Raw genomic sequence first — 22,900 nt, 5'->3', positions numbered from 1 at the left:
AAAATTAACTTTTATAAAAATATGAAATCTTTTGCTTTCTGAATGAATAATAAAGCGGAAACGAAAGTATATATATTGATTTGCACTTTACTTAAAATATAATTATATAACTTATAATTTTTTTTGTAATTAATTGTAATTTCTTCGAATTTTTTGTATTAATAAAAAAATTAATATTTATTAATAAAATATTTCTGAACTTTTATATATAGTTTATAAAATAATATAGTTTTATTTTATAAAAGAATTTTTTGATTTTATAAATTTCACTCAAAATAGAAAAAATAATTTATAAAAAAATAGAAACTTTTTTTTTCGAAAAGTATTTTGAATATATAAATTTTGAAATTCCTTGATAGCAATAAGTTTTCATGTTTCGATAATGTAGGTTTACTATCTTATCGATTTTCTTTGGTAAAAGCTTGATTATTTTAACACACGTGTCGCTTAATACTTATTTGAAAAATAGTGAAAAAATTATTTCAAATATGGGGGAAATTTTTTTGTACTCTCCAGGTCATAGGTAACTACTGTTGGAAACAACATTCATAAATATTTTTTGAAACTTTTCTAAGTTTTTTGAAACTATTTTTTAGTACTAATTGAAAGTAACAAGAAACGTAGAAAGATCCTAAAAAGCGTTTGCGCGACCTCTTGCAAATTCACTTAACTTGTTCGCCCCAGAACCCTCTCGTTTTTTCCGAATTCAACCCTAACATGAGCAAATTCAATTTTACCTTTATTTTCGCTCAAATTTTTAACCAAAAATTTGTGAAAGACTCTTTTAAAAAATTAAAATACCTATATGTTTCGGTTTGTACGTTATAATTTTCTTTTAATTGTTTATTGATTTAAAATTTAAATTAAATTGGAAAAATTTTTAAAAATGTACAAATTAATAATGAAAATAAAATTCACTTTTGGTTTAATCAATTTTAATAAATATAATTCACTTGAAACCCAAGTTCCTATATCCTTTTCTTAAAAAATAATTATTTTTAATTTGTAATTGAGGTCAAAATGTGCATTAGGTCTAACCACGTCACAAAACAAAATATATTACTGCAATAGTTGAAATATTTTCAATATTGCAGAAATATTTTCACAGAAAAAAAGGTGGATAAAAAGTTGTAAAGATAGAGGATAAAAGTCGTTAGGATACAGGGTAAAGGATAAATTTGTGATGGATAAAAATGTTACTAAAATATTACTAGAAAAATGGATGTCATATTTGAGTAAACTGTCTAATTTTAATAAAAATATTAGTTATTTTACACTTAACTTATTAAATCCACAAATTTTATATAAATAAGTAATTGCATGTGGAAATATTTTGCCTATAATTATTGTCTATTAATAAAAATATCTTTGACTAATACAACTGACAGCTGATGAGCTGACGACAGTACGTAAATAATCAGAACTGGAAAATTACAACCCAACGTCTGTATTGTTGCACGAAAGCAGAGTTGGGTAGTAACTGAATTTTTTGTGCATATTAGGCTGTGTCAGTTCATCGAGATATTTCGAGTTCAAGATATGACGTCAGAGGCCTGGAGAGACAACAAACAAACGACACAATGTTATTCTTACGGGAAAGAAAATTTGTTTCCACTTTCAGCAATTTTATTCATACTTTAAACACGGAAAACGCTTGTTGACATCTAATAAAATTAAAATGTGTGTTGATAATTAATTGTGTTATATATTTGATTCAATTGCATTGATAGATTCTCTTAATTCGTGATAAAATATAAATTTTGAGGTTAGAAAAGTTTGTTTACTAATCACTTTTTACATTTTAACATTATTAAACAATATCCAGTATGCATGTTATTAAAAAAGATATAAAATATATATTTTAAGTGGGAATTACCGCAGCAGTAAAAGATTTCAAGTTAGTAAACAAACTTTTCTAACCTCAATATTTATATTTTATCACCAATTAAGAGAATCTATCAATGCATTTGAATGAAATATATAACAAAATTAATTATCAACACACATTTTAATTTTATCAGATGTCAACAAGCGTTTTCCGTGTTTAAAGTATGAATAAAATTGATGAAAGTGGAAACTAATTTTCTTCCCCATAAGAATAACATTGTGTCGTCTGTTTGTTGTCCCTCCAGACCTCTGACGCCATATCTTGAACTCGAAATATCTCGATGAACTGACACAGCCTAATATGCACAAAAAATTCAGTTGTAACCCAACTCTGCTTTCGTGCAACAATACAGACGTTGAGTTGTAATTTCCCAGTTCTGATTATTTACGCACTGTCGTCAGCTGTCAGTTGTATTAGTCAAAGATATTTTTATTAATAGACAATAATTATAGGCAAAATATTTCCACATGCAATTACTTATTTCTAAAAAAATTGTGGATTTAATAAGTTAAGTGTAAAATTACTAATATTTTTATTAAAATTAGACAGTTTACTCAAATATGACATCCATTTTTCTAGTAATATTTTAGTAACATTTTTATCCATCACAAATTTATCCTTTACCCTGTATCCTAACGACTTTTATCCTCTATCTTTACAACTTTTTACCCACCTTTTTTTCTGTGTGAAAAATTTTTCAAATATTGTTTTTTGAAGAATTTTTCATGTCCTTTTTTATGCCATAAAAGGATTTTCCAAAAAAATATTTGTAACTCCATTTTTTCAAAATTAACCCTTATTTTTCAGTTTTTACCCTGTTGGGAAATTTTGTTTTTTTCTTTTTCTATTATATATTTTTATTAGAAAGATGAGATTTTTTCCATCAAAAATATATAAAAAGGAAGCTGGGAAAACAATAAGTTTTAGAGAAAGTGCAAAAAAAATCAATTTTTTTTTAACTCTTTTTAATTTCTTTTTTATATTTCTATAGCTTACAAGGGTCATTTATAAAACTAAAATAATACATAATACAAATATATAACAATAATTATTAATGTGAAAAATAGAAATATTTATTAAAAAAAAGGTATAAAAATTATTTTAATCGATATTTAGTTGTCGAAATGAACCTTGAATTCCATCTAATTCTTTAGTGAGTGCCGATTTATGACTGGGCATTCGTAAGTTTTCATCAGTCTTGCTGATTTTTTCATCCCGTAAATACCAATCTCTGTGCTTTTCAATTTTTCTACACCAAGCATCTGAAAATAATTTTTTATTATTATAATAAATATATAAGTTACTTTTAAAAAATACCGTTTAATTCTTTAAAAGTTCCAGCTTTGCCTCCCCATTCATTAGGCAAAATTTCTTGTTCTATATATGGATATAAATCTTCGCCACCTCCAGTGTGAATTCGAAACTATATTATAGAAAAATTTTTGTTTTAAAAAATTCGAAAAGTTATTGTGAATTCTATGAAATTTTATTTTCAAGTTATATAATTATTTTTAAATAGGTCAGAATTTCTTAAACGAATCACCTAAAATTAACAAAAATGTTCAATGTTAAATCGTTTTTTTTTACTTTCTGTAGTAGTTAAAATAAGATTTTGAAAATATTAGACAAAAAAAAATTGTTTAGATAATGAAAAACACATGAAGAACACTTTTTTTTATTAACATTTTATTGAAAAATTATTTTTTTTTATTTACGACAGCTAAAAACTTTAATTTTTTATAATTTTAACAGAAAATTTTGTTTTGGTGTGATATTTTTAGAAACTTATTTTATCACAGTAAGAGTAAAAAAAACTATTTGACATTGAAAATTATATATTTGTTAATTTTTAGTGATCCGGTTGAAAAATTATGACCCAAAAGGACCCCGCACACGCAACATTGATTTTCGGGCCCTGTCAAAATGGCTGGAATTAAAGTATTTTGTAGCTGAAGTCCTCCCGAACAAAAAATGTTAATGGAAAAATCCGCCAAAATTATTAGTTTTTGAGATAAAAAATAAAAAAGGTGAACGAAATCGAAAAATTGAGATTCTAAATAAAGTAAAGTACCTGAATGTTTTTAAAAAGTTTTAAGCATTCAGAATGTTACAACTTTAAGGATTTATTCTTAAATTAAAGTCAACAGTTTAAGGAACATAAAACTGTCCCGAAACTGTCCCACAATTGTCCCAAACGTGTTTAAATAATTAAAAAAATATATATAAATTATTTTTAGGCAATCAAACTATAATATTGTCATTCTGCTAGAAAATCTAAGGGACAAGCACAGTTCCTTACATGTCCCAGAAATGTCCCAAAATATTTTTAGAGTATTTAGAAACTATTACAGAAGAGATTTTCAAGTAATCCAATTATAATATATTGTCTAGCGAGCCAAAGGTATAGGGACCAGTACTGTCCCATACATGTCCCATAAGTGTCCCAAAATATTTTCACAGTAATAATTAACTATTAAAAGATATTTTTCGGTAATCCAACTATAATATATATCATCTATCGAGTTAAATGTTTAGGGACAAGTATCGTTCATTGTATGTCCCAGAAGTGTCCCAATGTATTGTCAGAGTAATAAGAATCTATTAAAAGTGATTTTTAGGGAATCCCACTATAATATATATTGTCTATTGAGATATATTTTTATGTACAAGTACTATTCCATGCATGTCCCACAAGTGTCCCAAAATATTTTCAGAGTAATAAAAAAACTATTAAAAGAGATTTTCAGGGAATCCTACTATAATATATATCGTTCATCGAGTTTAAGGTTTAGACACAATTATCGTTCAGTGCATGTCCCAGAAGTGTCCTAAAATGTTTTCAGAGTATCCACAAAATATTAGAACTGATTTTCTGACAAATGATGAAGAGGAATATATTTTATTTGTAAATGTTATTTTATAGGACATACATGAAAAAAGACTTGTCTCTAACCCTCTCACTTGGTAGTCAGTTTATATAGTAGTTGGATTCACTGAAACTCTGTTATTGATCCTTTTTTAAATACTCTAAAAATATTTTGGGACACTTATGGGACATGTGTGGGACAGTACTGGTCCCTATACCTTTGGCTTGCTAGGCAATATATTTATAATTGGATGACTTGAAAATCTCATTTGTAATAGTTTCTAAATACTCTAAAAATATTTTGGGACATTTCTGGGACATGTAAGGATCTGTAATTGTCACTTAGATTTTCTAGTCGAATGACAATATTATAGTTTGATTGCCTAAAAATAACTTTATATATTTTTTTAATTGTTTAAACACGTTTGGGACAATTGTGGGACAGTTTCAGGACAGTTTTATGGCCCTTAAACATATGGGACATTTCTGGGACATGTAAGGAACTGTACTTGTCCCTTAGATTTTCTAGCCGAATGACAATATTATAGTTTGATTGCCTAAAAATAACTTTATATATATATTTTTTAATTGTTTAAACACGTTTGGGACAATTGTGGGACAGTTTCGGAACAGTTTTATGTTCCTTAAAATGTTGACTTTAATCTAAGAATAAATCCTTAAACTTGTAACATTCTGAATGCTTAAAACTTTTTAAAAACATTCAGGTACTTTACTTTACTTAGAATCTCAATTTTTCGATTTCGTTCACCTTTTTTATTTTTTATCTCAAAAACTATTAATTTCGGCGGATTTTTCCATTAACATTTTTTGTTCGGGAGGACTTCAGCTACAAAATACTTCAATTCCAGCCATTTTGACCGGGCCCGAAAATCAATGTTGCGTGTGCGGGGTCCTTTATTATAGTTTTACGATTTTTTTAATTTTCTTGTCGTGTATACTTTTATGGATATACCTTTTGAATTAACTTTTCTTTCAGCAGAGGATAAAAAATATTGAGTACACTTCCAATAAATGCTGGAGCGTGAATATAATGCACTCGATGCAAACGAAAGGGCATACTGTCTTGTGTCGCAAGCATGGCCCTTCGAACAATCGATTGTGTTGGACTGCATTTAGCAAAATGTCCTGCAGTGAAACCCTATATATAAAAAAAAAGAATTGATATTAATTTATTTTAATTTTTTAATATACATATGAATAAGAACAAAAAATAATTATTCACAATTTTTATTTGATAGAATTTCATTAGATACAGTCAACAGGGGCTATTCTACTCGCCCAGGGGCTATTATACTCAGCGCCAGTTTTTAATTAATAAAATATTTATATTGAAATGTTTAAACTTGATACTTTGTTTTTTTTTATTGTTGGATAATTTTATTACTGAGGGCACTAAATATTATTATTTAATTTTTTGTTAGAACGCAGAAAAAAATTCATAAAGTCTTGAAAGTATGAAAATATTTTTTTGCACATTCGCAAACTTTATACTGGATTTCGAGGAGTTTTCTAGTATTTCGCAAAATATTGCAAGTAAGTGTTGTCAATTTAGTAGTAATTATGTACACGTGATGCGAGAACTTTTTGTTGCGTATTTTTTAAAGAGAAAAGTGCGAAAAACTATAAAATACCATGATTCTCTTGGTAATTATTACTCACTTGTTAAAATTAATTATTTTTCGCAAATTTTTTTTTGTAGAAGGTAAATAAGTGTTTTGTTTTTAAAAAAAGTAGAAATATGTAAATTATAAGATTTCACAGGGTACAACATAACCTCAAAAAATTAATTCTCATTAATATTTATATAAATTTTAAGTTAAATTTGTTTCTATTTCTCTTAAAATAACTAAAAAGCTTGTTAGAAATTATATTGAGCTATTTACTAACTTAAAAAATGTTAAATTATCGAAATTTTTACCTATTTTTAATAAATATAGATTTTAGTTAAATTTTAATGTTTAACTTTTTAATTTGTTAAACAATATTGTTATATAAAGTTTTTTTTTAATTTTCTATTTTTTCATCGTAATCTAGATTATCTGCAGAAAAGATTTCTTATTAGTTAAAGCTCTATAAAAAATATTGAGAATATTTTATAAATAAACAAACTTTGCTGAGTATAATAACCCCAACCTCGGTGAGTATAATAATCCCGTGGTTAGGGGCTATTATACTCATCACTTCAAGTTTCTATATAACTATGGTAAAACATTTTTTCTCGTCTAAAATAAAATAACACAAGAATTGAAATTTTGTTTTACTTAAATTCTGAATTTTAGTGAAGCGCTGATTTAAAAAGTAGCATTTTTAATCCAACTTTTAATAAAAATTTCATTCGTCAGAAGAAATATTTAACAGAAAGATTATGACGCGAATTTTAACATTATAACTAATCAGAAATTATCTAAAAATTATAATTTTTCAATTTCAAAATTTGTGGCAAAATCTTTTTGTCGGTTGTTAAGCCATTTTCAATTTCGATTAAATAAAAATTCGACTTAGTTCAAAATTCTGCAAAATAAAAATTTGATTTAATTATAGAATTACTGTACATGAAAATTAGGTTCAATAGAAATTTTGTTGAATAAACCTGTAGTAAACTAATGAGAATATGCCATAAAAAAATTCTGTCAAATTCTATACCAATACTGAAATTTTATCAAAAATGCAACTTGTATAACGAATTTGAAGCTTATTGATACGTTCCAATTTTTCTTATCCTATGTATGGGTCATATAAACTTTATTATTGGGTCAAACCATTATATTTCAACTAAAGTGGTCGCTGACTAATTTTTAAAAATTATAATACTTTGCAGGAATGATTTTGAAGTTATCAAGATTACGAAATGAAAAGAATTTTATTAAAAATTTAAATATTTATTGTAAAATATGAATTTAAAGTATATGAGGTGCTAAAAACTGTCAATTTTTTAGCCATTAGAAAATATGCAAAAAAACATAGAATTTACCATAAAAATAAAAAAAAATTATTGGAATTTACTAAGAATGAATAAATTTATCATTATCAATTGATATAATTATTTAAAGATGTGAAGTAATATATAAAATATGATTTCCAAGTGCACCTGTTAAATAACCTAATTTTGCGATTTTTATTCATTAATTATAAAAAATAGAAAACATTAAATTAAATAAAAACTTACCAAATATGAAGTTCTTGCCATAAACTTTTAGAATTTCTTTGCACTTTTCTTCTTTTCTATTCATAAGTATGAAAATTTTTAAAAATAAAATAGCTACTTTGTCTATTTTCACTATTTTTGAAAGTCAATAACTTTCTTGGAGAAAAATGAAAAAATATGGGGTTTCGAAAATTATTTAAATACACACTACATATACATTCACTGAAAATTTCGCATTGGTCCCGAAGCTATTTTCGAAGATAAAATAGATTAAAAATTTCGTATTTTTTAGGCTATATTGACATGGGTTTTAAAGGTATTAAATCAATGTGAAGTTTGTCGTCACCAGTGAACCACCTTCACATTGATTTAAAACCCATGTCAATATAGCCTAAAAAATACGAAATTTTTAATCTACTTTATCTTCGAAAATAGCTTCGGGACCAATGCGAAATTTTCAGTGAATGTATATGTAGTGTGTATTTAAATAATTTTCGAAACCCCATATTTTTTCATTTTTCTCCAAGAAAGTTATTGACTTTCAAAAATAGTGAAAATAGACAAAGTAGCTATTTTATTTTTTAAATTTTTCATACTTATGAATAGAAAAGAAGAAAAGTACAAAGAAATTCTAAAAGTTTATGGCAAGAACTTCATATTTGGTAAGTTTTTATTTAATTTAATGTTTTCTATTTTTTATAATTAATGAATAAAAATCGCAAAATTAGGTTATTTGACAGGTGCACTTGGAAATCATATTTTATATATTACTTCACATCTTTAAATAATTATATCAATTGATAATGATAAATTTATTCATTCTTAGTAAATTCCAATAATTTTTTTTATTTTTATGGTAAATTCTATGTTTTTTTGCATATTTTCTAATGGCTAAAAAATTGACAGTTTTTAGCACCTCATATACTTTAAATTCATATTTTACAATAAATATTTAAATTTTTAATAAAATTCTTTTCATTTCGTGATCTTGATAACTTCAAAATCATTCCTGCAAAGTATTATAATTTTTAAAAATTAGTCAGCGACCACTTTAGTTGAAATATAATGGTTTGACCCTATTGTAAAAAAAATTAGTTTTTTAAAAGTATTTAATTAGTATAAAAAAATTTAGTTTCAAGGTTAAACTTTTCTAATATCTCAGAACACGTTGTCTCCGATTTTGACAAAATCTATGTCGAAAGAAAACTTAAATATTCTATTTTTTATATCTATAAAGTTTATAATGGACATTTTAGAAGATTTTGAGAAATTAATTAAAATTTTCAGAGGTTGAAACCGGAAAGAAAATTTTCAGATTTGAGTACCACAGTTTAAATGAATACAACCGTTAATGAAAATATAATTTAAAAAACAAATTCCGCTCTGTTAAATAAGTGGTTCTCAATTCAAACAAATTTCAACCCATTTTTACCTATGAAATGTCTGAGAATTTTAATTAATTTCTCAAAATCCTCTAAATTGTTAATTATAAACTTTACGGAAATAAAAAATAGAATATTTAAGTTTTTTTTCGACATATATTTTGTCAAAATCGGATACAACGTGTTTTGAGATATTTAGAAGTTCAACCTTCAAACTAAATTTTTTATACTAATTAAATATTTTTAAAAAAAAATTTTTTACAATTATAAAGTTTAGAAATTTCTCTTTCGAAACTACTCATTGTAAAGGTAATTTGATTTAATTAAATAGGAGAAATAATTATTTAAAAATTCTCTTATATTGTCTATGTTTTTCTAAGGGTATAATTTTCAAATAGAATGTCCCATATTTATAAAAGTATTAATTTTTATTTTAGAAATTTATGTTATAGTTTAAAAAAAAATTCACCTCTAAATCAAGGATCATGATATTTGATAAAGAAGCTTCCTCCAATAAACGAAGATCCATTACCATTAAGATTCTTCGAGTTATGGCTTGTAGGGAAAATTTTTCCAATGCATTATTATTTAACCGCAATATTGTAACTCTGTGTCCTTCTTGAGTTAATGATGGTAAGATAAAATATTGTCTGTAAATAATTTTTAAAATCTTATATTATTTTTATTTTTATAAATTAATTTGCAATAATGTGATTATTAATTGATAAATGAAAATTATTTTTTTCAAATCATTACAAAAGTATTTTACATAATTTTACAGCAATCTTGAATTTCTTTTGTCAATGGATCTCTGGCTGCAAAAAATTCCGGTAAAGCTGTGCGTGCACTGTAGTATCTTTCTAAAATTAATTTGCATCTTTCAATACTATTTTTGCATCCAAAAAGAAAATTTCCTAGTCTTTTATCATCTGAAACAAAACTTACAAATAAAATTTAAAATAAACAAAATAAAAAGCAAAGTTTATTAATAAAAATTTATTGTAATTTTATTTTATTATCAATAATACTAAAACAAAATTTATTTATTAATTTATAAATTCACTTTTATTAATTATAAATTAAAGAAAATTAATTTTATTTTAATAAATAATTAAATATTTATAAGAAGAAAAAGAATTTAATTTTACCCATGTTTTTTGGCAAATGAGGTTGTTTTCTTAACCATTCTTTTATAGCAATTAAATCTCGTTTTCTCATTTCCGGATCAGGTGGAAGTTCTTCATCAATTCGCTTTTGTTGCTCCAAAGTTGGAGGAAGAAGTGTCATTTTATATATATATAACTAAAACTATATAAGTATTGCATTGAGTAAAATAATTGATTACAAAATTTTGTAGAAGCATGAAATACGTTATTAAGAAAATTTTGCACAACAAGAAGACTGAATATATCTATTTATTTTAATTGATTTACTTTATATATGATGTATTCCACGATTTTTTTTTCTTTTAGTACTAATTGAGACTAGCTTCCATGAATTTGTTTAAATTTTTTAGCAAGTCGTTTTTGAGTTGTGGAATTTTGAAAATTGGAGAATTTTCATGACTTTTAATTTTTGAATGCTCATGACTTTCTTAAAAATCCATTAATTTTAAAAGTCTTTTTTTCAAAATGTGTGCTTTTAATTTTAAACGTACTTTTTAAAAAAAATCGAAATTTTTTTTTAAACGATATTACTATCATTATTAAAGTTGTCAAAATTTATCAATCTTCCAAGTCAATTGTAATATTTGAAAAAAGGAAAATAAAAAATAAAAAACGATTCCTTTTTTCAAATATTACAATTGACTTGGAAGATTGATAAATATTAACAACTTTAATATACACTCACCAAGTGATAAATTCAATATTATTGAGACATTAATATCAAATTTTTGAGTTTTAATGATAAAAAGTCATTTTTCTCATTTGACGTACTGATCGTTTTTTTTCAAAAAATTTTCAACTTCTTTTTACGAAACTTTTAAGCCTAGCCCGATAATGGGCAAACTATTTTTACAATATTTTCGGAATTTTTCAAAAAAATTTGAATTTTTTAAAAATATTTTTGGTTTTTTTTATACTACGTACTTTTATGTATTTTGTTGCGCTGATTACGAAAATCATAGTGACAATACCCAAAAAATTGATTTTTAGGGTGAAAACCATAAAAAAGTCCCAAAATTTATGGTTTTTTTCGTTTATTGGGTAAAATATGCAAAATTAAAAAAATGTATTTTAATAAGATCTATAACTTTTGTTTAAAAGTTTTTTTTTAATTTTGCATATTTTACCCAATAAACGAAAAGAACCATAAATTTTGGGACTTTTTTATGGTTTTCACCCTAAAAATCAATTGTTTGGGTATTGTCACTATGATTTTCGTAATCAGCCCATCAAAATACATAAAAGTACGTAGTATAAAAAATAACCAAAAATATTTTTTCAAAATTCAAAATTTCTTGAAAAATTCCGAAAATATTGTAAAAATAGTTTGCCCATTATCGGGCTAGGCTTAAAAGTTTCGTAAAAAGAAGTTGAAAATTTTTTGAAAAAAAACGATCAGTACGTCAAATGAGAAAAATGACTTTTTAGCATTAAAACTCAAAAATTTGATAGTAATATCGTTTAAAAAAAAATCGATTTTTTTTTCAAAAAGTACGTTTAAAAGCACACATTTTGAAAAAAAAAGACTTTTAAAATTGATGCATTTTTAAGGAAGTTATGAGCATTCAAAAATTAAAAGTCATGAAAATTCTTCAATTTTCAAAATTCCATAACTCGAAAACGGCTTGCTAAAAAAATTTGAAAAAATTCATGGAAGCTAGTCTCAATTAGTACTAAAAGAAAAAAAAATCTCAAAAAAATCAGAGATGCAATTGCAAATGGACTTACACTTTGGCGTGGAATACATCATATATTTTAATTGATTTATTTTATAAATAAAATTTAATTTTGATTTTACATTATATAAAAAATTTATTTTAATTTTTTAAGTTTATTAAGGCGGAATGCGTGCCATAACAAAAAATAAAGATTTTTTGATGCTTTTGAAATATGTTAAAGTTGAATTAATTTTACATAATTTAGTAATGTTTAAACCAAAATGGATTAAAATAAGCAAAATTGGATTAAAATAATAAGCGTTGCAGCTTATTTTAATGCCTTTTAATTTTCTATGAATGTTTCAATTACGGCGAGGGAAAAAATTTGATCTCAAATAATTAAATTAATAATTGTTTAAATGTGCATCTTTATTAGTAATTGTATATCAAAAAAAGATTTAAAAAATTTTTTTGAAATCATTTTGCAACAGGTATATTAAATATATAATAGTAATAATAGTTATTTTTTATGAACGCGCCGTAATTGGTACACTTACCCTAGTGTGTTTCACAGATAGCTAATACACATAAAATCATTTAAATAATTATAATGATTTTAGTTTAAATGAATTTTTTTAATTGACTCTTATTTGTGACTCGTAGTAACGTAAATATACTTAAAAATTAGTTTGCTGATTTTATAAAATTGTTTTAAAATATTTTTTTTTGTAAAAGCTCGCTTGACTTCAATTTACGGCAAGCATTCCTTCTTAATTTAATTAATTAATTTTAAGTTAATCTTAATTTCTGTAATATATAAAATTAGTATTTACTCGTTGAGCAAATACAAATTTACTTAATTCTGCAAATTCTTCTATGCAAGGCTCTTTTGAATATCAATATTTACATTCATTACACAAGAATATTTATTTTATTCTTATATTTGTTGAGGAGTGGAATATGTATAGGCACTGATATTTTAGTAATCTTTTAGTGTCAAATGCAATTTTATTGATTTCTATTTATTGGCATTAAATACTTGAAGTGATCACAAATTTATTTTAAAAACAGAAGACTTTTAGATAAAGTACTTTCAACCCTTTCAGTTGTCAAAATAAAACAATAGAAACAAACCTCAATTAGTGATCCAGATACGTAACATCAAGGGGTTACTGAAATATTTATCTTGTTCTAATAAAACGTATTATTTAATTAAATTATTTGATTAATAAAATTTTATGAAATCAAATTTTTAATTAGCAGAATTTTTAATTATCAAAAATTTTTTTTTTACAGAATTTTTCTAACTTTTTACTTAAGGAAGTTCTCTCGCAAACAGAAATGACGAAGAGTTAATTATCAAACTTGATAAACTGATAGATAATGGTTTAAAGAAGATGTAGTTAAATTTTTAGAGGTCTAGGTGGATTTTGACAAAAGATATAAATAATTTTCTCTTTTCACATTTAACACGGGTTCTTATGGGAAATTGAATTTTTTGGTCTGAAATCTCAAATTGTGAAAAATCTGACGAAAAGATATTACTGGAACTTTATATACATAAAGTTTAATAGCCAATGTTCACTTACTTTTAATAAAATTGATCAGACCTGGCTTAGGAGACTCACAATTAATTATTTTGTCTAAAAAAACACCGTATTTTGACAATCAGAAATTACTTAGCACAACGCTTGGCAACGTTGCGTCTTGTAGGTTAGGTATAGAAAAAGCGCGAAATTTGAAAGTAATATAAGTAGTATATACATATAATAGTATATTCTTCAAAGATTCATAATAATGAATAATAATTTGAATTTGCTTATAAAAAATTAAGATTTTTAAAATAATAAATTATTATTATTATTATTTAACGAAAATAAATCAAACAATAGCAGACGACACGAAACGGAACGGGGGAAATATAATCCAACGTTGCCAAGCGTTGAGCTAGTACTACGTGATACAAATGAAAACTTAAATGGGCATTGATTTGACTGACGTTGGAGGGGGAGAACTTCCTTAAAAGAATTCTAATTTCGAGTAAATGAAGATTAGTCGTTTTAAGAATTCTATCAAAAAAACAATTCGTATACAGAAAAATTCTTACAAATGAAAATTCGATGAATTGAAAATGCAAAAATTTCAAAATTCGAATCATTCGAAATTTTGTTTTATGGAAATTATATTTTAAAATTCGGTTAAATTTTTTTTTTTTAAATAAAAAGTTAAATAAAGAGAAATTTTGTAAAATAAAAATTCTGACAATTAAAAATTTCGTAACATAAAAATTCTGTTAAGCAAAAATTTGTTTAAAAAGAAATTCTATTAAATGCTAAAACAAAAAATACAATTTCGTCTAAAATGAATTATATCGAATACAAAAAATTCTAAGTAACTACTTTTTTGGGATAATCATGAGACCCAAAAATTCGCTTCTTTCAAAAATTCAAAATAAAATATTAAAAAATAACATCTTCTATCGGTATAAAGTCTCATAGAAAATATAACATTTTAAAATTCCTCTTCAAAAAAAAAAATAAATTATTTGATTCAAATAATTCATTACTTGACTATTGCAAATAAATTTTTACCTAAACCAAATAATTTTTGAAATGAAATAATTGAAGTAAATGAACTGTATTTGAATCAATAATTTTTGTATTCAAAACAAATACCATTTAATTAACTTAATAATTATTTGATTCAAATAAATATTTATTTGATAGTCGCAAATAACCGATTATTTGAAGTCAAATAAATTTCTTTTCAGGTGAAATGTTATAGCTTTATGGAAAAAGTGAAATAATTATTTTTATTTTTAAAAATCAGGATAACTTTAAGAGAACCTGCATAATATTTACAGAAATATTTTAAATAGATTAAAATCTTTTATAACAAGTTTAAAAAAAAATTGTTATAATTCAAAGTGAATTAATAAACTTATTTCAGGAATTTCACGAAATTATCGATATGTAATTTCAATTAAGAAACCAGATCAGTCAGTTATTTTCACTAATATAATGCATGCTCATGTGTGGGTATCAGTCAATTAACATTTTGCGTTATATGACTTTGGCTTTCGAGTCTCGTTTACGTTAAATGAATATTTTATTTAAATTAAAATAATTTATATTGCAAATATAGAAATATTTTATTAGTTAAATTATCCGTGAAAAAATTTATATTTAAATATAAAAAAATATTCTTTTTATATATATATATTTCATCATCAGAGAATTGGAAAGTTCTTGTCAACTCTGAAAAAACTAATAATTCAAATGTGCAGTGCTCAGTTGTTTCTTAAAAAAATATTTTGCAATCGATACATATGTATATATGTTTACGTTCCGCTTGATTATTGGCATTGGACAAAAGAGAAATTACTTCTTACGATACATGCATTTTGTTTCCATATCTTTCCACAGTCAGCTAAATTATTTACCCATCAATTTTAGAAAGCAATTTTTTATTCAACTTGTTTACCCAAAAAATTTACGTGATTTGCAAGAAAATTATTTTTATATTAATTTCATTCATTTTTCTATACTGTATATTTTTTATTGTTTTTAATTTATAAAATAAAATATTATTAATTTTATTATTTATTTATTTACAAATAAAATGATTATTATTTTATATGTATTTTTTACAATTTTTTTTAAATTACTTTTATAATCAATAATAATTTATTGTTATATAAGTAATGAGCAATAAAAAAAAAAATACAAAATACAAAATATTTTAATAATGTTGTCATATTTCTTTAGATGAAAATTATCATAAATGTTTCGTTTACTATTTATTTAGTGACGTTGCTTCCTGTAATATATAATACCATTTTAAGAAGTAACTTTAAGTATTTCGCACTTTGGAATGACTTATTTTTTTTTCCTTTTGTGTCAAACACTTGATATCACGTGACTTAGCCTTCGAGATATAATTACAAATTAACAAGAGAATTTACTAATATATAGTTCAGCAATTTGTAATTTGTTAAAAATAATATTTTGTTATTAAAAATAAAATAATTTATAAATAATAATAACAAAATGAATAATAATAATAATAATAATTGTAAATAATTAGAAAAGATTTTTTTAAACTTGGCCTTATTGTAAAAATAAAAATATAGTTTATTTAAAAAAAAATCTTTGAATTATATATGTTATATGGCTTTTAAGGATTTATTCCATTCTAATTGATTAATAAATAATAATAATAGTAACAAACTGAAGGAAATTATAAATTTCTTCGCACAACTAAACATCAATTTTACAATTGTTTATATGATTACATTTTGATGATTTTTGTTGACTATAATGTATGAAAAGTTAAATGAAAAAAATGTATTTTATTAATTATGATAAAAAATAGTTTTTCTTTTTTAAAAGACTTACTTTAATGTAAAAAAAATTGACTTTAAATTATCCAAAGAAATCGCACCGGTTCTGTTACCACTTCTAACTTGGTTCTGACTTCAGATTTGAATGAGCCCTCCACCAGTACCCCCCACGCTTGTAATAACATAATATATATTGAATTCTTGTTCCATTCTTAAACAACAAAAACCGTTTAAAAAGCATTATTGAAGAAAAAATTTCTTTTTTATATTTCTTCATTATTTCTAAATTATTAGTTAGAAAATTTTATAATGTTTAATTATTTAGATTATAAATTTCAATAAAACAAATATTTCATAAAAATAAAAACTTTTAAGAATAAAACAAATTATTTAATACTTATTAAAAATTTTTATTATATTTTATTACCTATATTATTATATTATAATTTATTTATTTATTTTAATTTATATTTATTTATACATTAATAATTATTATTTTTTAAAAATATTATATATAATATTAATATAGAAAAATAATTACTAATGTCTCTAAATTTATGCAAAATTATTGATATTTTTGCAATCATTGTCACTATGTATGTGTGGGCGTCATATATAAATTGCTAGGTAAAATATCATTGTTAATTGATCTCTTTTTAATTATTGTTACGTTATATACAAAAATTCAAAAAAATTATTTTGTTTTCTACTAAAAAATGTTGCACATTTTTCTTTAATTTATTAATAATGATATTGTCAGTAAAAGTAAAGTCTTTATTAAAAATTCTCAGGTTTTGGGAATTTAAAAAATTTTCAACATTTTTAAATAAACATTAAAATAAATAATATAAAATAATAATAATTTTGAAATGTAATACTTCCAAAAATAAATAATAAAGTTAAAAAGCTACAGGTATTTATAAAACTTAATTTTATTATATAAATAATAGCTGAGTTATGATTTTTAATTTTAATTCTTATGTGATTAAGAGGAAATTATAATGAAGGACTAATTGACGTTCATAATAATTATGGTAAATGAAACGCAATTTCCATATGGATTTTTTTTTTTTTTTGCTTTTGTTGATTTTATCTATAACTTCAATTTTTAAGTAAATTATTATCAATGTCATGAATAAAAAGTTTACAAATCAATGCAAAAAAAATTCCTCTACCTACAGTGAAAAAGAAAATTATTTTGTTCAATTAATTCAAATTTATATGAAAAAAATATACTTTTGTAACAAATATATTTTTTTATTTTTATCTAAAAAATATATATTTGATTCAAATAACTTCAATGATTTGAATTTGACTTATTTAAATCAAGTAAATTTTCATTAGATCAAGTAAATATAATTAATTGAATTTAATAAATAATTTCTTTAAACTAAAATAATAAGTTTTTTCAAATTATTTATTACACTGAAATATTTGATAGGATTAAAAATTATTTAACACAACAATTTTATTCTATTGATTTAAATGAATTTAACCCTTCTATATATCGTATGGTGTTGCCTAAAGGCCTGAGCAGAATAGAAACGTAACCGGAATCATTATCGCGCAACCGGAAGAATGAGTTAGAGAAGGATAGATAGATTGTTTTTCCTTCTCTAACTTATTCTGCCAGTTAGGTTTAAGATTACGATTCCGGTTACCCCTACTGAAAATTCCTGTATAAGATCTTGTACAATTTCCTGTACAGGATCAGCAACTGAACTTGTACAAGTTCTGACCAGTTCCTGTACAGGAAAATGCATACGAATTTGGAACATGTATAGTTGTAAACTTTTTTTTTTTAATAAAATTTGAGATTTTGATAATTTTTAACCACTAAGATTCGTAACTCATGCAAAAACTATTGCGCAGCTGTAAAGGTTAAAGTAAACTATTGCGCAGCCTTTGAAGTTTTTCACAGTAAACTTGGTTGTATCTTTTTCTATTGCAACGTTTTGATGCACATAAGTTATATCAAAAAGAGATCGTTTTGTGTATAATTTTTAGAAATGATACACGAAACGGTCTCATTTTTTGATGCAAAAAATTTAATCAATTTATATCAATCATGGCCGAATCGAAAGGACTCAAAATTAAACGAATTTTTTTCAGATATTTTGGTAATAGTACAATTGCGGAGACCATTTCACTATTTAATTTGAAAATGAATATAACAGAAAATCAAAGACAATGTGCAATTCGATAATTAAAAAGTGACAGATTATAAACATAACCTAAAATGCATGAGAAAAAATTTGTCGATAAAATCACTATAGCCGAGCTTTTTAGAAGGTAGATGGCAGTTTTGCTTTTTATAAAAACGATTCAGAAAAAATTTAAAGAAAGAAAATAGATGAGTGCTGCCATCTACCTTCTAAAAAGCTCGGCTATATTGATTTTATCGACAAATTTTTTTCTCATGCATTTTAGGTTATGTTTATAAGCTGTCACTTTTTAATTATCGAATTGCACATTGTCTTTGATTTTCTGTTATTTTCATTTTCAAATTAAATAGTGAAATGCTCTCCGCAATTGTACTATTACCAAAATATCTGAAAAAAATTCGTTTAATTTTTAGTCGATTCAATTCGGCCATGATTGATATAAATTGATTAAATTTTTTGCATCAAAAAATGAGACCGTTTCGTGTATCATTTCTAAAAATGATACACAAAACGATCTCTTTTTGATATAACTTATGTGCATCAAAACGTTGCAAAGATTTGATACAATTTTTGGTCTCAATTTGATACTTTTAGGAAAACTGTGAATTAATTTTTAGTAAAGAAAAACATGAATTAACATGTACAAGAACATGGACGTGTTCATGTACAAGTACTTATACATGAAATTGTACAAGATCATGTACATTTTCTTGCACAAGTATCTTTCTTGTACAAGATCTTGCACCAGATCTTGTACAAAATCTCACACATGAACTTGTTCCAAATTCGTATGCATTTTCCTGTACAGGAACTGGTCAGAACTTGTACAAGTTCAGTTGCTGATCCTGTACAGGAAATTGTACAAGATCTTGTACAGGGATTTTCAGTAGGGATAAATCATTTATTTGATTACAAAATTTTTTTCTCAATGTATATATCTATAGGTATTTAGAAAAAAAAATTTTTTTTTTTATTTTCAGCGTCATTTAAAATTGTTTGCTCCATTATATCAATGTTCTATTTTCTTATAATTAGATCGTTTCGGAAATTATAAAACTGTTCACCAATAAAGAATAAAAACTGCATAACTGACACATTCTTGCATTTAATTGATTGATTGTGAAATTACATTATCAAAATTTTTTATGACTGATTTAAATTGATTTTTAATTCAACTTGTAATTAAAAAAACATTAATTTTACATTTATAGTTATATTATATATATATATATAATATACTCGCACTGAATTGAACAATTTTTTTGTTAAAATTTAACTCTTTCATTTATACGCCTTTCAAATCAGGATGTGTTAATAATTTTTTGCTCAATTTTAATAATAATTATTTTTATTCGTCAACGATTTCAATTTCATAAGTTTCACATAGCTGAACTAAAGTTTAAATGTATAAGGGGCCATTCATTAATTACGTAAGGGTTCTTAGGGGTAGGGGGGGGGTTATAAAATCTCTACATAATCTTACGTCGGGGGGTGGGGGGTAGAAGCTATTCTTACGTAAGATTTTGCCAAGTATTTTCCATTTGTATTCTTTGTAATTAATTTTTTAATTACATTAATATTGTTAAAAACTTACGTAAGAAGGGTGAGGGGGGGGGGGTTCGAAAAATCTTATGTATTCTTACATGGAAGTAGGGGGGGTCAAAATTAGCAAAAATTAATGGTCCCTAATGCGTATTCCGACCAAATTCGAAGTCCATCTGCAATTGCATCTCCGATTTTTTTTAAACCTTTTTTTTTCTTTTAGTACTAATTGAGACAGTTTTCATGATTTTTTTCAAATTTTTTTAGCAAGCCATTTTCGAGATATGAATTTTTCAAAATTTCAGAATTTTTATGACTTAATTTTTGAATGCTCATAACTTCCTTAAAAATGCATCAATTTTAAAAGTTTTTTTTTCAAAATATGTGTTTTCTAAACGTACTTAAAAAAACGAAATTTTTTTTCAAATGATATTACTATTAAATTTTTAAGTTTTAAAGATAAAAAGTCATTTTTCTCAATTGACGTACTGATCGATTTTTTTCAAAATATTTTCAAAAAAACTACTTCCTTTTACGAAAATTTCAAGCCTAGTCTGATCGTAGGCAAACAATTTTTACAGTATTTTCGGAATTTTATTTTAAATTTTTGAATTTTTTAAAAATGTTTTTGCTTTTTTTTTATACTATGTACTTTTATGTATTTTGATGCGCTGATTACGAAAATCATAATGACAATAACCGAAAATTTTATTTTTATGGTGAAAACGATAAAAATGTCCTAAAATTTATGGCTTTATTCGTTTATTGGGCAAAATATTCAAAATTAAAAAAAAAACTTTTAGATAAAAATTATAGAAACTACTAAAAGTAATTGAAACTACATAAATGATAAAAAAAAAAAATTTATATATTTGAAAATACAAATTTCCGTTTCTGTTTTGTCATTATTTTTAGTTATAACAATAACAATTTATTATATTCTATTTGATATATATTCAAAAAATTAATTTGAATGAATTTTCTGCAATTCAATTAAAAAAAACATTTTGTAAACAATTTTTTGGTTTCGAACTGTAAATTAATTAATTAAAAAATATAATGTCAGTTACAAAATGCAAAATTTTCTTTTAGAATTTTTTTCAATTGTACATTGTTTAGAGTTAATTACATAATGATAATAAATACTATTGATTCTTAAAAAATATTCATCTACCCTTTTTAATATTAAAATTTAAATATAAAAATTTGAAATTATTTACGGAAGTTTACTATATATGAAATACATACATTGCAAATAATAATTACAATCTTCAGGTCGTTCACATAACAAATTGTGCAAATTGTAAGAAGAGGTTAAGTTATTTTAAAATCACTAAATGTATAAATTATATATAAAAATGAATTTAACAATATTGTGAAATATTCACCACATTTAAAATGTGAAATTATATATTATAATCAATTTAGAATGGTAGAAGGTTTTACAATTTGCAACACAATATGCATAACATGCATTTGGTGCAGTCTCTTATTTTCATTTTGGTAAAAAAAAAAAAAATAATAATTTTCATACAATTAATAATAAACGTATATTTTATAATCAATTTTAATAAAATATTATTTATTATTTTAGTTTTCCAAGGATCATAAATAATTTACAAAGAACAAATTCCAGTGAATTATGTTTTCAAAAAATGAAATGTCATCAGGAAGAAGTATCAAAAATTTTAAAACGTCAATCAAGAGACAATTTAAAATCTTCTTCTCGTAGTGAACATTTGAAAAATTGTAAAAAAAATCATCACAATAAAAAATTATCCGAGACGAATGAATATTTAAAAAAATTATCAAATAATAATAATAGTCAAATAAATGACATGAAGACAAATAGAACAACAAGTATTTGTGAAAGTAAAAATTTTAAAAATTCCAAAGAGAATTTTATTTGTGAAACTAAAAATTTTAAAAATTCCAATGAAAATTTTTATTGTGAAACGAAAAATTTTAAAAATTCTAATGAGAATTTTATTTGTGATCATAGTAGAGAATTAAATTTGAAAAATAATTCTCAAAAAAAATATAAATTACATTTGAAATTGATAAAACATTCCAATAATTCAAAAGAAAGATTATTACACTTAAAATGTAAATGTCAAAATGAATTTGTAAAATCTTTTTCTTCGACTAATTTAAATGATTTTAATTTGAAAACAAATCAACAAATGTACTAAATAAATATTGAGTAATATATTTATTTTTTTATTTCAAAAGCATAATATTGTATTATTCAAATTCGTTATTTTAGTTGCTAATTAAATTCTAAGTCTTTGAATTAATGATAATTTAATAATAATTTATAATAATGAAATCGATAGTCTAGATTGTTCCGCCTTTTCGATGGAATAAAATACTTATTATTATTATTATTTTAACAATATTTAAAAAATTATTACATATTTCTAATTATTATTAATTTTTATTATCAAATTAATTTTATTTCCGAGTTATACATGTGTGTAGGTTAAAATGCCTATCTGTAGGAGGTTAGTCGATAAAGAAGAAATTTTCACAGTTTAAAATTCACTGAAATTTAAAAAAATTTTTTTTTTTATAAATTACACTGGGAAAAAAATTGTTTTTAATAAATTACATTAAATTAAAATTAATAAAATAAAAATTTTTTAGTATAAATTTAAAAAAAAAAAAATAATGAAATTTTATCAAATGACGAACGTTTTTTATTTACTTTGACAAGTGTCACGTT

General features: G+C 23.6%; 1 protein-coding gene across 7 annotated transcripts; it reads right to left on the bottom strand.

Moving 5' to 3' along the window:
* Nucleotides 1–2,851: 2,851 nt before the first annotated feature.
* On the bottom strand, nucleotides 2,852–16,620 carry LOC127279637 (alpha-tocopherol transfer protein-like). Of its 7 annotated transcripts, none has more exons than XM_051302123.1 (8): nucleotides 16,524–16,600; nucleotides 13,261–13,298; nucleotides 10,451–10,610; nucleotides 10,072–10,242; nucleotides 9,772–9,952; nucleotides 5,728–5,913; nucleotides 3,206–3,311; nucleotides 2,852–3,150 (listed from the first exon to the last, which is right to left on the bottom strand). In XM_051302123.1, exons 3-8 carry the CDS (start codon nucleotides 10,486–10,488, stop codon nucleotides 2,990–2,992), a joined length of 843 nt encoding a protein of 280 aa, XP_051158080.1. In that variant the 5' UTR covers nucleotides 10,489–10,610; nucleotides 13,261–13,298; nucleotides 16,524–16,600; the 3' UTR covers nucleotides 2,852–2,989. The 7 variants fall into 7 exon arrangements, with proteins under 7 accessions (XP_051158080.1, XP_051158078.1, XP_051158081.1 ...); XM_051302117.1 differs by having other exon boundaries at nucleotides 2,855–3,150; nucleotides 10,072–10,231; nucleotides 16,524–16,612; XM_051302119.1 differs by having other exon boundaries at nucleotides 2,855–3,150; nucleotides 10,072–10,231; nucleotides 13,261–13,317; nucleotides 16,524–16,592.
* Nucleotides 16,621–22,900: the final 6,280 nt, after the last annotated feature.

The sequence above is a fragment of the Leptopilina boulardi genome, unplaced genomic scaffold, assembly GCF_019393585.1.
Source record: "Leptopilina boulardi isolate dan_hultmark-lab unplaced genomic scaffold, ZJU_Lbou_2.1 LbouV2_221, whole genome shotgun sequence".
In the NCBI taxonomy this organism is placed as follows: Eukaryota; Metazoa; Arthropoda; class Insecta; order Hymenoptera; family Figitidae; genus Leptopilina; species Leptopilina boulardi.
Note: the sequence above shows the minus strand (reverse complement) of the source record. Positions and strands in the feature narration are given on the sequence as shown.